The sequence below is a fragment of the Carya illinoinensis genome, chromosome 11 (assembly GCF_018687715.1).
Source record: "Carya illinoinensis cultivar Pawnee chromosome 11, C.illinoinensisPawnee_v1, whole genome shotgun sequence".
Taxonomy (NCBI): domain Eukaryota; kingdom Viridiplantae; phylum Streptophyta; class Magnoliopsida; order Fagales; family Juglandaceae; genus Carya; species Carya illinoinensis.
In genome coordinates, this window is record NC_056762.1 from 42088312 (window position 1) to 42105270 (window position 16959).

Here is a 16959-nt window from a genome sequence, read left to right on the forward strand (position 1 = left end):
TCTGTTACAAATTTAGTTCCGGCTTTTTAACTGCAGATGCAACCGTTACATTCTGTGTGTACTACGCCGTGAAAATCGTTGATTGACCTAAATACCCTTTTGCCTCTTAACCCTGGTTAATTTCTATTGCAATAATGGGGTGGAACAACTTAGGCTTGTATGTTAATTAATCTTTCTGTCAATTCCTATCACGAAATGCGACCAACATGGATGTACATGACTGGTTGAGCTGTTTGGACCACTTTTATATGATTATTACCATATAAAGAGAGTAAATATGCAAGGTCTGACAAGCCCAACAAGGTATATATATATATATATATATTTAGGGTTGTGACCATGACACTGCATGAAACATGCAATAACGCTTCCTTTTATTCCATTATTGACTTTGATGTTAGGTGATAAGGATGAATTGATTTATACTGTTACCTTTTAAATCACATGTTTATTATATAATATTTTTTAGATAAGAATATGATACCTCGTAATAACAAATATATATGAATTGATTTATACTCATGTTACCTTTTAATTTGCAAAGTATATGCTAAAGTTATGGCTTAAATGCAACAATAAGCAAGGCACCAAATTAATGACTCCCACGTAAAGTATAAAAGTATAATTCACCTTACCTCTAATAATTAATTAAGGTCCATTAGTTGGTACACTACAAAACAATTAAACCCATAGGAACAAACCCAGTGGTAGGACCTAGTCACCAAACCAGGGGTAAAATCGGAATTCCGTCTACAAAAATGCCTTTTTAAAATAGTCTTTCCACTTTCCAGTGTCCGCCCTCCCTCCAGCTCTGCCCAAAAACCACGCCTTAAACCCTCCCTCCCTCCCTCTCTCTCTCTCTCTCTCTCTCTCTCTCTAACCATGGCCAAGTTTTTTAACACCTACTTCACAGTCCTCCTTTGCACTTTTCTGATCCTTTTCTCTCTACCTCTCTCGCTCTCCGACTCCTCCATCCATGACCTCCTTCGCTCCAAAGGCTTACCACCTGGTCTGCTCCCCAAGGAGGTCAAGTCCTACACTCTCTTAGAAAATGGTACCCTAGAAGTCTTTCTGGATGGGCCATGCCTGACCAAGTTTGAGAACAGGGTGTATTTTGACAGTGTTGTGAGGGCTAATCTCACCTATGGGAGTCTCATAGGAGTGGTGGGTCTATCCCAAGAAGAGCTTTTTCTATGGCTGCCAGTGAAAGATATCATAGTTGATGATCCAAGATCGGGGCTGATATTGTTTGACATAGGTGTCGCTCACAAGCAACTTTCTTTGTCACTCTTTGAAGATCCGCCGAGTTGTAAGCCTCAAGGTACGTAAATTGGTATCTGGGTCTCAGATCAGATTGGCTTAATTATTTTCTTCAATTATCATATATAGCATTTGCCATTTGGTTTTTTCTTAATTTTCATATTGGTTTTAATTGATCCTATATATTTTGGGTGATTTGCTCTTCTTTTCTTTTCCTTTGTTCTCCTGGTCTGTTTGTATGCTTTGGAGCTTGTAACACCTGCAGCAGTTTGTTTTGTTTCTGTTACAGCTCGAGTACGAAGCTGCAGCCATAACTCCAGAAACATGTGATAGCTGATAATTCCAGTTACATCTATCTTTGGTGCTTTCAAAAACTGAACACATGCTTAATTTCCTCTCATTTTCTGTCTTCCAAACAACCCTAAAAAAGGGAACCGTCCTACCAAATAAATAACAATTGATAAAAAATAAATAAATAAATAATTTGAAATAACTTTCGTATTAAAATACAAGTGGAAGAACCTTTTTCAGGAAAGGGAACCAGTGCAAATATCAAATCTGTGTGCATATATATATATATCATTTTATTAAGTTGTGAACTATATATGTTAAAACTAACTATATATGTGGTAGTGCAGGTTTGGAAGAATCATGAGAAGAAGGAGATCAAAGGTTTTGAGGTTATGAGATAGAGAGACGTATGTCGATCTGTTTCAAGTACTTTGTTTTGTTTATGTTTTGTTTATGCGATGTAATAACCTAATGATAGTTATATGCGTAGGTGGGATTAGATTAGAGGTTGAGTAATAGTTTGTAAAGATGTGAATTCTGGAATCAGATGTCCCAATCGAATTAGGAGAGAGATAAGTTCTAATCTTCAAACTTTTGTTCATTCCTTTATGTTTAAATCTATTTAATTAAGAGGAAAAAGATCATTAGATTAGATGACTGTCAAAGGAATTAAAGAATCTAATTATCCTGTATCTCAATCCCCATCTCTCTCTAAGTTTTTCAAACCGGCCTTTTAAAACAGAATATCGAAATTGATAACAAGTTCTAAAGAAGTACATGAATTTCCATGAAGTGATAACAAATGTTTTCTCAAGCAGAATGAAGAAAATCCTAATAATATTGTCAAATAATTATTTTACGATTTTATTTACTTTTGATTGATCTGAAAGTCGTTTGAATCTTCATAGCTTTCATATTGACGAGGTTTATATTGATCCTCGACAAATGAATTAAGGAAGAGGAAATTAAAGCTTCTGCTCACGGGAGAACTCTGTGCTGTGGACCGTGGTGCCGACAACACTTCCTTTCAAGAATTTGTATTTTTATATGAAGATTTGATCTGTAACTCTCTTATTTTTTCCCCCCAAGAATAGTCCATGTTATTATAATGATCTTTCCATTCATCACCCTGGCGACTTTTGTGTTACGCGGGAAATGCGGGCCAATCAGATTCGCCAATACTGGTCTTCCATATTATGTGGGTCCGACGCATGCACATTGCTAGGGGTGGACCCTATTAGCCGATCACTTTGTCCCATTGCTTTTGCTTTGTTGCGACTTGGCCCTTTGCACTTTCATGAGACTTATCTCCCGGCCACTACATTAACATTCGCACATATAATACTATACCTATATATCATTTTCTTTCTTTGGTTGGAACCATGCATGGTCTGTCTTCGTGTGAAGTTTAGTGTTCTTTCCGCCCTAATTTTAAGCCTTTTTGACCCACAATCATATATACAGTTGCCCCGAAATACAAGAAAATGAATTCTTCGTACATTATGGAACTTTTTTATTATTATTATTGAAAAAACTAAGTGCCTAAAAATGTACCATTATAATATTCAACAGCTTCCGTCTGCCATGAAAGAATAAGAAAACACTTGTCTCGGCATGACATTACAGTTAAATTTGAATGCATGAGAGACATGGAGGGGCTCAGAGACAGGTCACAAGAGAGCTCAGAGACAGGTCAAAAGAGAAGAATAAGAAAATTGGGTACAGCTAGAGATCAAGGCTCTAATTGGTAGCTCAATTATTTTGCCACCTCACCTCACCTACAACAATTACTAACATAAGAGACAGAAAAAATATATATATATATATATATATATATATTTATCAGTATCATGTTTAAGTATTTTTGGCTTGCATGCATAAAGATGATCACTACCATCCAATTAAAATACCACACAGTTTTTTTAGTACAAGTACTTTGTTCTAGCTTTCCCTTCAATTTTATTTGTATGATTATTATAGGTGGGACCTGATGATTATAAGATTTCTAATCTTTTAAAGATTTTATCTTTTCATAATGTACCGTTGGTGGGTCGCTTTGTCTCCTTTCGTGTTCATAATTGGCTTCTGAAAGGTCACGTTCCCCTCCCATGCCTGCCTTCTAATAATGCAAGTTGCTAGGTTGGCCATTAAATTATTAAAAAAATAAACAAATAATCCAATGTGATGATGTACAGAATGCCTTTGAGCAATGGTTTTTACTTTTTAGTTCACTCCGTTTGATTACGTTTTATTAAAATGGTTTCACCGTTCATCCACCGAGAAAAAACATGGGACCCCCCTGGCTCTGTTTGATAAATTGATTGATATCCATAATAGCATTAAGAATAAGAGCAATTCATGGCATTTCCAGTAAATGTTCCAATACAACTCAAATTACATCAGGCTTCCAATCCAGCAATGGTTGCAGTCACCACAGCCTTTCTTCTCTCTAAACATTCCTCTTTTGATAAGTATAGACTTAAATTATAGGGAGCAGCAAGACAGATTGTACATACTACCCTAATTATTTTGGTTCTACAAAATTGAATCGATATATCTGAAGTCTGTAATTCGGATAAATTGGTGGCAGAGCATTTTAAAACAAAACCACTCCATTGCACAGGCTTCCCCATGCCCTAACAACCCGTGCTATTGCATTGTTTAAAAATCGCTACTAAGGGACATGATGTCCTCCTTTGATATATGCATCTGCCCCCTGTCTGATCTCCTGCCGTTTCCCTGTGTCTGCTCTGGTTGGCCTCGCTGAGAATAATACAAACCCTAGTCAGTTTCAAGAGTTTTGTAACGTGTATCAATATAGTCGTCTTACATACACTCGTTCTTCTCTTCTCCATATCTGCCGGAAAAGGGGTGAGGTACTCACCTTCTTCAAGACAAATGCCAAGTATAGATAAGCTACTTCCCATTCATCTTGTGAGAGTGTACCTGCATAACACAGCAAGACTAGTACTCTCAGTGGTAGGCCAGGTGGATCTGAAGCACTTTGATGACAGAGGTGAATGACTGAAAAATCAAAATTATATAACATTTTTTAAGGAGTTTAAGCATAGAGTTTGGTACGAAATCACATAAGAAGGTCAAACGATCTCCAACTAGAACAAGAGTCTGTCTCTCAGATCAACTTGTTTCCTACCCAGTGAGAAAGGAAAAGGAATTACGGGCAGAAGAAACTTACTCTGATCTTGGTTACCATCACCCAAAGCACCAAGCCTACGCATGAGATCCACATAGTCTGACCTTTTCATATATTCGTGCACAAATTCATGCGAGTTCTTTGCAAAAACTAGCTCCAAATCATACTGAAAAAAATGAAAACACGTTAAGTTGTTTTGACCAAACAAGTTTATGCACCCCAATGCCTAAATTATTTCAATAAGGCTTCAACGAAAGTAACAATAGAGTTTTGCCACAAATATCATAAAGGCAGTAACCAGCACACAAAGTTATAAATGCCTCTTCTGCCAATGATTTGAAGACGTGAAAGGGTACAATCCATTCTGGGCAATCAACAGCATCCTGCAAAAAAAGGGTTTAAATTTAAATGCCATTGGCAGGACAGTATCTAATTCCATAAAGCATGAAATTTGGGCTAATTGGCTTAAAAAATACCAATTAGCTATCCAATGGATATATCTGCAAAAATTCAATAAATTTGACCTAACTGACTACTATACAACATACACACATGCTCTGAGATGCAAATCCTTTCACATTACAGCAATACAGATACATAGTTACACGTTATTATAAATAGAAGTAATAAAGAAAACTTATAACTAATGGTACCTCTAGGTGAAATTTGTACTTGATACCAAAAGGATGAGAAGATTTGAATTTCTGCACAAGATAATGAAGATAATGTCAAGTTAGAAGTGATCTCCAGTAAATAAATTATAGGGGAAAAAACCTCATTTTCAAGAAACAGCAGAGAAAACAGGAAGAAAACAAAAATCAAATGAAAGACCGGGTAGATGCAAGAAGTGAAAGACCTTCTCAGAAAATTCTTCATCAAAATGTATCCAGTAGACACTATTACCAAAGGCCAACCCTTCAGCTGCATTTCATATTCAGAGTGTAAAAATTTCTTCTTGAAGAACAAAATGATCTGCCAAACTCAAGAATCTCAATGCTTATATATGCTAGGAAAAATTTTCAAGCTTCATATAACTAAATCATCTGTCAGACTTCAGAACTGGTTAATGACAATCTGACTAGAATCAAAATTAAACTCAGAGAAACTTTTGTGATATTCATACTTCTAATGTTTCCAAGTCACAGCAAGTGTCTTTATCCAAGAACCCTTCCATTTTTCCCCTAGTAGCTACCATTAGGTTTTGCCAGCTTGATGCTTTGTTTGGTTGGAGAAAATATGTAATTTGCAGAAAAAGTGGGAAAGCAAGGTAAAGAGAAAATAAACGAAACCTCTCCCCTTCACTTCTTGGTTTAGAATGAAAGTTTGTGTTAAATGTACTGGGAAAACAGTCTCAAATTTCTCACAATGGCTAATTCTGTCAAATGTACAGGATGACATTTGGGAGAAAATATTTCTCGTAGGAAACAAATTAGTTTCCTGGTGAGGTCCATAGCTTTTCCTTCATGATGTAATGCACAAAAAGTGAGAAAATAAATTTACGTTCTGCGTATTACTATTAAGGAAGCAAGAAAAATTAAGTCTTCTAGAAATCAGAAGGGCAGCATATCGATCACCACAATGTGTTTGAACATAGAAGTAAGCTAATTAAGCCTTTGCTCATATATTTAGATATTTTATGGAAATCATAATCCCTGAACTCGCTCTTTATCAAATTGTTTCTCTAATAGACCCAGAAAAGTAAAAGAAAATTAGGGGAAGAAAGAAAGAAAACAAAAAGAATCAAGGAAAGAAGGAAATTCTAAGACTCTAGACTTCAGCTTCTTTCATATTGCAGTTTAAACAACAAAAGTAAACATGATGAGGAGCATGATAAAACCTTCTCTAAGTTTTTTAACAATCACATTGGCATCTGGCATAGTCCCAATCAAGGTGCCCCCTGGACGAAGTAAAGCTGATATGTTTGCCAAGGCTCGCCGTGCACGTGCCTCAGTGGACCAGGAGTAATGCAAGGCAAACTACAAAAATTATAGAATTTTGATGTTCAGAATCCAAGAAGCTATGCCTTGAAAAAGTGAAAAATATCCATATAGATGATTTTCACAATATACTGGAAGGGAAACATAGACAATATTGAGCTTTATTCAAGGACATGAAAAAAAAAAGAAAAAACTTGTGATTCCATGTCTGCTATGAAACTATTATCATAATATGACAACTTGACACATGCACTTGCAAAACACAGTTCCTAGAGTATGTATTTTACTCACTCAGAAATCAAGGTAAAGTCAAACAATAATCATTTCAATGAAATCAAGACAATAGCTTGCTGTTTCTGCAGATTTAGCATCCATGTTCTTATATATATATATATATATATTATGTATGTGTATATGTAGATGTATAATGTATTGCAAACATAGCTAAAGGATATCACTCACCTGACAACTGCAAATATCAAAAGGTGCATCATCTGCAAGTACTTTGTCCAAGCGAATCTGAGAACATAAAAATCAATTATTTCTGCTATGGTCTTGACAAAATACATGAACTTATACTGAAGAAGCTGATCATAAAGTCATTTTCATGTTCCTGTTCTACAGAATGCACAACTATTGTTCACAACAACATATGCCAGTTAACACAATACTCCACTGATCAAGTCATGCTAAGACTAAATAATCTGGATAATGAGAACTGCAGATACCTCAAAACAGTCTCCACATATGAGTCGGGCAGGAAACGTGAATTTTTTACGACGCTGATGATGATCAGCATCACCATTATAACGTGTACGACAGTCTTCTATCTGCACATAAATGCTGAAAACAATGATGGTTGATGAAAAGAATTTATATTATTTTTCTACAGCACCAAAAGGTACATAATGTGGCCACAAAATAACTTGCACTATTACAAGCCATTTCATCAGTCTGTTTGCTTTGAATGGGAGATTGACATATTAAGAATGATAACTGGATAAATAATTTTGGTCTCTCAATGATAGACTGACTACCATAATGAGTTGTTAGACAACCCCACTTTGGGTAGGGGTGCTGCATGGTGTGGGGGTGGGGTTTTCCCATCCGTCCCCCCACCCCCGCATCCCCGGGGCGGGGTACCCCGCTCCGCTAGGTGGGGTGTGGGGCGGATACCTGCATCGCCCCGCTTCATTTATACTTCAAAGATGAACTACATTTCACTATATTTAAAAATTATTTCTAGATCTAAAAGTGATCATAAATATATTTTTAGATCCAAATTGTAAATTTAAATTTTGTAAATATGACTATAATTAAAAAATTATGTAGTTTTTAAATTTGCTAGTGCATATTTTGTATAAGTTGTAGTATAGTAGTTTTAAACTATATAGTTTTTAAATTTGCTAATGCATACTTTGTAAACAAGTCTAACAAATTGTAATATATATATTTATATTTATGTTTTTGTATATATATAAATATTGATTTTTTTATATTATATATATATATAGGCGGGAGTGGGGTAGGGGAAATGCGGGCCGGGGTTGGGCCCTCCCTGCCCGCCCATGAGGGGCAGTGTTGCCCACCCCACCATGCTGGGGCGGGGCGAACGGGGGTGGGGTAGCGGGGTGCGGGGCCCCACTGCCCACCCCTAACTTTGGGCATTCAATTATATCCAAACCTATACTATCTCCAAGAAATAGTGAACAAACGAACAGTAATATGAAAATTTTAAGCACTTACTGAGCCTTCGGCTATATCAACGCCAACATAATATCCAATTTTTGCCTTATCCCATTTGATCAGATCGCCACCCTGATCAACATTGAAAGAAAAAAGTTACTTTTTCTTTTCTTTGTTTCGGTGCTTTGGGAAGGAAAAAGAAGGGGGGGGAGGGGGGGGGGGGGAATTTTTTGTAGTACCTTGCCACAGGCAAGATCAAGAACAGCATCCCCTCGGCGGGCATAGAGCTGAATAAGTACACTTTTAATCTGTTTAAAAAAAGAAGGAACTACAACCAATTTTAACATTCATATGCATGTTGTGTAAAAAACTTAAAACATAATTCATTAGATCACAGGACAAACCCAATTGTTGAGTTTCTTTAAATGGATGATTGGACTATTTTCTCTTTCTTCCAGAGTCTGATTCGTCCTTGCACTGTAATGCTCAGCCACTTTCCGCGCAATAATCTTGGTGCTTTCATCCTCTAAAAAGTTTGCATCACCTAAGACCACAGAGCAAAACACTTGCAATTAAACAAGATCTTGACGCTCATTTAAACTTATACAAGGCAAACTCTGATACTAACTTCAGTGAAATGACGTAAGCTTTATCATCGTTGTTATTAAAATCACATTTTAGTGGCTATTTTCGAAACCAGAATATTCAGTAACATAAAACACCAACAAATCCTGTCTTTGCTCCAATTTCACAGCAACTAAACTAAGCCACAAGCCACATATCCAAAACTAAAAGCTCCCAAATTAAACCTCAAAACCTATCAACAGCATCATAATCCTCCAAATCAGAACCGGGGGAAAGGACAAAAATTTACCTTCAGGGTTATACTTGATTTTGGACTGAGGTGGCCCCACAGAGGCCGACGGAGATTCTGGGTACCCTCGCTTCATTTCTGAACGATCAAAATGATATGATTAAAAATAGGTTATGGGTTTGTGATGAATAGGATGGAATGTGGGTTTGGCACCAATCGAGCGGTTTTTGTTTCCGAGAACAAGGAACACGGGAAATGTATAGGTGCTTTCTTTATCGCCGGGGGAGGGAGGGGGGGCGGCAGCGAGCTTGAGATAGCAAAGAGGGATTTTTGTGTGTCCGATTGGGCAGATTTGGACGGAGGTATAATTATAAACTATGCAAGCAGGACCAAACACCGCGCATTAGCATTAGTTTCCAAAAGCAAAATAACATATTTTGGAGACAAGGGAATGAGGGATGATATTTATCCTCCACGTCATACGTTTTATATACTTTAATATTATTTTTAAATTTTATTATATATAAATCCACATATTATGTACTATATTTATTTATTTTATTTTAATTTTTTAAATTAATTAAATACTTCTACTCATTATCCATATATTAATTATTTAGTTAAAAAAAAAATATGGTGCGATAACAAGAAAAATTTTAAACATAACCTCACAAACCACACCATACTTTTTTTTTTTAATCAAATATTTGGTATGTGGATAATAAGTAGAAGATTTTAATTAGTTTAAAAAAAATAAATTTAAAAAGCCTTTTAAAAGAATTTTAAAAAGAAAAAAAAGTGTGGTATGTGCTTATGTATAACACAGCTCTTAGAGATTCTTTTTAAGAAAAACTCCCATACTAAATGATGAATCTTTGAGTCAAAATAATATTTTATTTTTCCAATCCCGGGCACTGCATTTTTAAAAAACTCCATACATAGAATAGTTAAGTCGTTGACTGTTCACCAGGAGTGTGATTTCAAAGAATTATTTACATTCATGAGATGTCGAATCTTGAACATTGAAAAGAGTGATATATCAAAATCAAGGCCTTCACTACTTAGGAGAACCCCTTGGGATTTAATATACATAAATATACTTTTAGCCATATATGCATTATTTTATTTGCTCAAAAAATCTAGGTTTACATTTTATTCAAGAATAAAAAAATATATTTTTAGGTATTATCTTTGACTAAAGTGCCTTACTTATCAACTTCGTATCCTGACGACACAGAAGTTTCTTAAAATAATGATGGGTGAGAGGAATGTATGTGAATATTCATCAAATTCTGGATAATTTAATTTCCAAGTTTAAAGTGAAAGAAAGATGAAAATAAAGAAACTTTCATAAAATTTATTATGGTTACAGAGACACAGGGAGTTTCTCACGGAATCTACACGAGCGGGGAAGACTAAAATTGGAACCCCCACATCTTCCTTCTGTACTTTGTTTTGAATTTAATGCAATCTTCGTTAAAAAGAAATGATAGATTGAAGTGTTTGGCTTTTTATGTTATATTCAACCACAAAGTAAATTCAATCTTGGATCATCTTTTCTTCTCTGAGAATGCTTTTGAACCATCGAACAGAATCTTTGGGAATTCTTGTCAGGTTATTCTTGTAATCCACGTAGTAGAGTCCAAACCGCACACTATAGCCCAAGTTCCATTCCCAGTTGTCAAGCAAAGCCCACACGAAATAACCACGTACATTGCACTTGTCTTCCCTGCATTTGTAGATGGCATTAATTTGTAGTTTTGAAGTCCTATATGTATAGCACAGCAATTCATAAAACGCAGCAACCCAATTTAAGATGTGGTGAGCAATCGGCCTGGGGTGTTGTTACTTTTATTTACCTTATTGCAGCAGACAGATTTGAGAGATAATCCCTATGGAAACTTATCCTTTTCTCGTCCTGTAAAGCCTTGTCTAAAGCTATAGACGCTTTATTTGGATCGTCCATGCCTGTTGTCATGAATTTTGAAGACGTAAATTTACATGTTTTATTTGCATTCTAAACAGTATAGATGTTTAGCTTTTTCACCACGAAAATACTTGCCATTTTCAGTTATAATCATTGGGGGATTCCCATACTTATCCTTCACATATCTTGCCAACTTTCGGATGCCCCAGGGGACTATATGTAGCCAACGGGAAGCTGCCTGGAGGAACAACTCATGAGCCAATTCTAGTTTCAAACCTATGAATCTTAGGCTTTAGTGGGTGTCATAGAAACATACTCTTTCTCCAATAGCAACTCCACTTCGGTATGCTAAAACAGCGGATTAGTGGATTATCAGTCAAAAGTTCGATCCAAATTCTGTTTTACTTGCGCGTGTCAGTGTGCGTGTGTATGAGATAACAGTTTTGACATCTTACGGGTTGCAATGACAGCAGCATCGGCTGAGGCATCCTGCAGTATCAGTTTTCGAATCCTTGTTCTGTCATTCCGGGCATACAATGTGGTATAGTGGTTTATGCCAACAAAATCGAAGGATCCGGCGAGGGATTTTGAGATTGCACATGAAATGTTTGGTAATCTCCCACCAACAAGCTTCTTCATTGAAATAGGGTATTCGCCGAATACAAGTGGATCAAGGAACCTGGATCATTTTCTGTGTTAGATTTATTTCTATGTGAAAGTTGATCTCTTCCCAAATGTCGTGTTTACTTTTAGTAAATAAATTACCATCCAAGCCCAAAATCAATTGCTCTGTGTGCTGCATCTTTATCCTCATCACTCTCAGATATGGGTTCATACCATTTGACATCCAGCGCTATTCCTATTTGACCTCCTTGTCTTTCCTGAATGACCCGATTAGGTTAACAGAAAAAAAAAAGATGCTTTTCATTCTCTGATTTTTTTCCCACATGTGGGTATTATTTCCCTATGTATTATAAGGGTCGTGTATGCAAATCAGAGTACCTTGAAATGCTGTTGATAACCATGATAAGCGGCAGCATGAGACAAGAGGATGTTGTGGGCGACAATGTATGGTTCAGTGGACGATTTTCCCATTTTACAGAACAGATGACCAAGAAGAGAACATCTTCCAGGAGCTTGAACGCCTAAGTCATAACCTTGGATTGAGTAACCACGAGGTTCATTGAAGGTGATCCAGTGCTTTACTCTATCTCCAAAAGCTTGAAAGCAGGTAAAGGCATAATTCTCAAAGTCTTTTCTGTAAGTAAATGGAGGAGGCTATTTTGAAGCTTGATTGGTAATCACAAAAATGTCATATATCGGTATATGGTTTGTATTACTTACACTATCCGAGAGCTTAACCATCCTTCGTATTCATCTTCAAGCATCTGTGGAAGATCCCAGTGATATAGAGTTACATAAGGCTGGATTCCTGATTGAAAGAGCAGCTTAACCTTTAACAATATTGTACCATAGACAAATCAATTTCTATCTGACGTTTCTAGTGTCACCTTTTTCCAGTAAAGCATCTATGAGGCAGTTGTAGTAGTTTATGCCTTCTGGGTTTGGTTCTCCTGTTCCATCTGTATAAGGTTATTATAGTAGAAATTAGTAATAAACAGAGGAAGATGGAAAATAGATAGAAAGTAACTTTTGGTCAGAATAGTATCTTACTTGGAAAGATTCTCGGCCATGATATTGAGAATCTGTAAGCATCCATTCCTAAATCCTTCATCAACTCTATATCACTCTGTAAGTATTAAATTTTTATCTCAATCAGTAACCAACAAACTGCACACTTGCACTATATTTTCAAATATATGCCAATGTCTGCTCCTAGTACTCTATGTACAGAAGTTGCTAAACATCATTATCAAGCATCTCGATCGTCGTCTTAATCTTAATTTTTTTAAAAATATATACCGTACTTATAAAAAAAAAAAATTGTTTAGTTTATGGTTGCTAAGAATGGATTGCATCACTTACTTTTATCCTGATGATTGGGGCTCAATTTTGGTCAAGCTCTGTGACTGTCACTCTGTTATTTTGAGGTTTTATCTCAGGTTTGGTCAGCGACTCAGCATGCTACATTTTTTATTCATGTATTGACTGAAAATATTATATACTATATGCAAATTGCTGCATTTAATTTTTATTGGGGTGGGCCTGGGAGGGGGATTGGAGGAGTTTTATTCCCATATTCTTTATCCTTGCATTACAAAGTTGGTGATACATCACTGTCAACATAATCTCACTAATCTTACTTTTACAAGAGTACCATGATTCTTATGAATTGTTTATATCAGTATTTCTTACCGCAATGATGATTTTCTCCTTAAGTTTTACCTGTCCCGGACGGTATTTATTTTTAGTCATATATGTTGTAGGAACCTGTCGGCTATGAAAGGATAAACTTGAAGGAATAGAATCCTAATCATATGCTGCTTTTACTTGAAAAAATATAATCTGAAACCAACAAATGTATCTTTGTAATGCACCTTGAATCGATGATACTGATCTACAGCCACGTTTGCATTGCTGAAATCTAAAATTCTTCCTGTCGTAACATAAAGTGTTGAGAAATTAAATGCAGGGGTAAGGGTAATTATGTATTCTTTTCTGTATAAATAAGCGTTTGATTTCTTACCGGGTTGCCTAGCAAAAGTGTCCCATATGCTAGCTCCCTTGTTTCCTTCATTCACAGCCCCCTCAAACTAGCACACAGAGAATCACCCTAATTGTTAAGCTGCTTCTATGTATGGTGTACATGTTATATTTGTGGCTGAATTTTAGAACTAGCAGAGGTGAGAAAGTAGTACCTGGTAAGCAGAAGAAGCTGTTCCAAAAACGAACCCATCCGAGAAATCAACTCTGCTAATTGATTCGGAGTTCACAAAGAGACGGGTTAGAAGAAAGAAAAGCAGGCTGACTTCCATGGTGACCAGAGGTTTTGGACTGAATATGAATTGTTTCCGAAGAGTTTTCAGAAGAAATTGCAGGTTACCATTTTATGGAGGAAGGCATTTCTGGTTATATTAGTTGTAAAGGTTAAGAGTGTGGTCGAAGGAGAAAATGGGCAAAAGCGACTCCGGGAACTCTTGTACCGAAAGTTTTTCTCGGAAAGATGGCGTGGGGATGTTGGCTCAAAAAACTTTCTTTGCCCTTTGTGTGCACGTTATGCAATATAATAATATATGGAGAGAGAGAGAGAGAGAGAGAGAGAAAGAGAGGGCGGTTACTAACCAGGCGAAAAAATGATAAAAAAGTAGGATCGGAGATGACACATGTTATACGATTTTGTACAGAGAATCCAGGTGCTCGTTAGAAATGATCATGAGTTCAGACTACAGAGGAATTTTTATCTATTTTATTTTTGGGTGTTTTGTGAAGGTGTGGATATGTTTGAAGTACAAACAAAGAAGAACATATATAATTCCACACCGTCTACGTCAACTTTGGGTTTTGGTTGGTAAGAAGAGGACTATATATTTTCTCCAATTATCTTCTTTGATTCTTTATTTTTTCTATTTTCTTTTTTCTGATTGAATAAATTAATTATTTAAGTTTTCTCAATGATATGCTAGTTTTGTCTCTATTTCTGGAAACCAAAAAAAAAAAAAACAATATGATTTCATAAACTAATTAACGTCTCGTTGTTATCCTTATCACGTCTTAATTAATCTTCATTATACAAAAAATAATTGTTGATGTGTCGAGGCATTTTTTAAACAAACGATGCGTTGAGATTTTTGGTTAATTTGCATGCTGAAGTAATATCAGTAGGTTGGAGGAACAAACCTCCACTTTTTCGTTTCTCTCTCGAGACAGTGAAGGTCCTATGTCAACATATGTATCAATGCATCTTTCAATTAGTACGTTCTTATATTTTTATTTTTCTTAACCGATGATTGAGACAAAACGGTTGTGGAAGACTCCTAGCCAGTCCAGACAAACAAGCTCTAGTACATATCGTTTCATTGCAACTTTTAGTTTTAGTCTAATAATCTGTTTATCAAATTATTCAAAAACCATTTCCCTTTAGTGAAAAATGGATATGAGCTAATTTTTGACTCCAAATCTCTTTTAAAAAAAAAATTATTTCACGAGTATTGCATTTGTTTGTTTTGAGATTATTATGGGATATTCTCATTCCATTAAATCTTATATCATGTAACAATTTAGTTTATTTATAAATTTGCTTGATTCGGAAATATATATATTTATATCAGTAGGTAAAGTTAGGTCGTATGCCATTCTCACAAAACACGGAACTTATCATGCGACGTATGAGGAGTAATTAACATGCATTTTAGAAACAAGGTTATTTATTGAGTTATTTTATATGTCTAGAAATATTTTTGAAACGAAGCTAGCTATCTTAATTTATCTATTTGTTCCAAATTTATGAGATGAGTACGCGATCTAATGTGTCGTGTGAATTATATTAATTGTCACTCTCAATATATAAAAATTATAAAGTGAGTCATACAAGAGAAAAGCACGTAAAACATTATATTATTTTATAAATAATTTAAAATTCAATAATGAAATAAAAACTCAATGCATAATATAAAATGTTTACCCTATGAACGATTTTAAATTGCATTATAAAGAAATATAAGTGAATATATCCATATTTCAATAGATGTTGTCCTATTTGGGGGAGAACAATAGGCTTAGATAGCTCTCTCTTTTACCTTTTCTTTAGATGGCGGTAGACCTATCTTTATCGAAATGGGTTGTTGCCTGTTGGTGCATGAACTGCGTGGGGAAAGAGATAATGGCGATGACATGTGAAGATCGTCAACTTTATGCATATTGATTTTAATATGACATTGTGTTTTTTTTTTTTTTTTTTTTTAATCACATGCATAATTGCATTTCAGATTTTATTAGAGATTATTGATCGAATATGACAAATCCTTTAATTAAAAAAACAAAGTCAGGCATACTCGTTATAGAAAAATGTTATCATCTCTAGTCTCTAGCTATATATTTAAAAAAAAAAAAAAAAGTTATAATATTAATGGCGGATATGCGTGCACGGTATCTTTTACAAAATGATTAAATGCAAAGCCCCACAACGCCATGAATATTAGTTTAGCTAATTTATAATCATCAAGATTTGTCAACTTCTTTTTTTTTTTTTTTTTTTTTTTTAATTTGATGGATCCAAATACCTACTACTTTGTCCTCGTTCATTCATAACCTTTGTGTTCAGTTCAATCACTCTCGCCTTGTTCCAACTTCTTGTTACAGCCTTTCCTTAATTATCGACCAATATGCTTTGTATTTATTTTTATACTTCATCTACATGCAGATTATTCAGATCATTGTTATAAATATATATATTTTATATATATAACAATAAAATGGTTATAAAGTTTTAAAAAAATGAGGATTATTTAGACTTGTTAAATCAAAGTTTAATGTGGCTCGTGATTATAATATAATTAATTTGATCATGTTCGCATTTTGCCCCAAACATATATAATAACATAATTAGTTAAGTGAATATATAATAGGCCAGGTCACATGTTGTTAGGCACATGTAATATATTATAAGAAAACATATGCATGTAAACCAGCTTGCTGCTTGGTCATTAATGAATCTTAAAGATAATAACTCATGAGTTGCGTAAATCTTGTCACCACGCTAAGTATGTGAAACTCTATATAATAATATTCCGATTACCTTTGACTTGCAAATCTTCAAGCTTAATTAATGAAACTTTAAGTTTTCTACAGCCTAGGATTTTTTGCCGAAGTCCCAAGAGTAGATAGCAAATCTTGCTTTTGCTCAAATATGAGATTTTGTGGAGACATTTTTTTTTTATCAATTTCTTTTTTTTTCCTTTTTCAAGGAATTGAAAAAAGCTACTCAGGCATC

The 16959-nt window shown here is 35.1% G+C and overlaps 3 protein-coding genes across 3 annotated transcripts; 1 reads left to right on the forward strand and 2 right to left on the reverse strand.

Annotated features, from left to right (window-relative positions):
* The first annotated feature begins 810 nt into the window (after positions 1-810).
* On the forward strand, positions 811-2142 carry LOC122282646. Its single transcript, XM_043094589.1, has 2 exons — positions 811-1321; positions 1899-2142. Exons 1-2 carry the CDS (start codon positions 883-885, stop codon positions 1913-1915), a joined length of 456 nt encoding a protein of 151 aa, XP_042950523.1. The 5' UTR covers positions 811-882; the 3' UTR covers positions 1916-2142.
* Positions 2143-3885: 1743 nt separating this feature from the next.
* On the reverse strand, positions 3886-9543 carry LOC122282645 (mRNA cap guanine-N7 methyltransferase 1-like). Its single transcript, XM_043094588.1, has 13 exons — positions 9203-9543; positions 8733-8872; positions 8568-8636; positions 8389-8460; positions 7371-7472; positions 7105-7161; positions 6543-6681; positions 5562-5626; positions 5359-5409; positions 5026-5088; positions 4748-4871; positions 4436-4497; positions 3886-4314 (listed from the first exon to the last, which is right to left on the reverse strand). Exons 1-13 carry the CDS (start codon positions 9276-9278, stop codon positions 4213-4215), a joined length of 1122 nt encoding a protein of 373 aa, XP_042950522.1. The 5' UTR covers positions 9279-9543; the 3' UTR covers positions 3886-4212.
* A 930-nt stretch (positions 9544-10473) lies between these two features.
* Positions 10474-14474, reverse strand: LOC122282644 (putative beta-glucosidase 41). The gene is made up of 13 exons (XM_043094587.1): positions 13889-14474; positions 13717-13783; positions 13568-13626; positions 12744-12819; positions 12581-12652; positions 12414-12501; positions 12072-12327; positions 11835-11950; positions 11525-11748; positions 11386-11417; positions 11205-11307; positions 11002-11110; positions 10474-10871 (listed from the first exon to the last, which is right to left on the reverse strand). The coding sequence occupies exons 1-13, from the start codon at positions 14003-14005 to the stop codon at positions 10682-10684; spliced, it is 1509 nt and encodes a 502-aa protein (XP_042950521.1). The 5' UTR covers positions 14006-14474; the 3' UTR covers positions 10474-10681.
* Between the last annotated feature and the right edge of the window lie 2485 nt (positions 14475-16959).

What these genes read in the sequence shown, in the direction of transcription:
- LOC122282644 (XM_043094587.1), bottom strand. Translation starts at nt 14,005, where the DNA reads ATGGAAGTCAGCCTGCTTTTCTTTCTTCTAACCCGTCTCTTTGTGAAC. An exon ending in CACTTTTGCTAGGCAACCCG is followed by an intron (nt 13,627 to 13,716) that starts GTAAGAAATCAA and finishes ATGTTACGACAG; the next exon opens with GAAGAATTTTAGATTTCAGC. An exon ending in TGGTTAAGCTCTCGGATAGT is followed by an intron (nt 12,328 to 12,413) that starts GTAAGTAATACA and finishes ATTTACTTACAG; the next exon opens with AAAAGACTTTGAGAATTATG.
- LOC122282645 (XM_043094588.1), bottom strand. Translation starts at nt 9,278, where the DNA reads ATGAAGCGAGGGTACCCAGAATCTCCGTCGGCCTCTGTGGGGCCACCT. An exon ending in TGTTAAAAAACTTAGAGAAG is followed by an intron (nt 5,627 to 6,542) that starts GTTTTATCATGC and finishes TATGAAATGCAG; the next exon opens with CTGAAGGGTTGGCCTTTGGT. An exon ending in TGGCATTTGTCTTGAAGAAG is followed by an intron (nt 4,315 to 4,435) that starts GTGAGTACCTCA and finishes TATTATTCTCAG; the next exon opens with CGAGGCCAACCAGAGCAGAC.
- LOC122282646 (XM_043094589.1), top strand. Translation starts at nt 883, where the DNA reads ATGGCCAAGTTTTTTAACACCTACTTCACAGTCCTCCTTTGCACTTTT.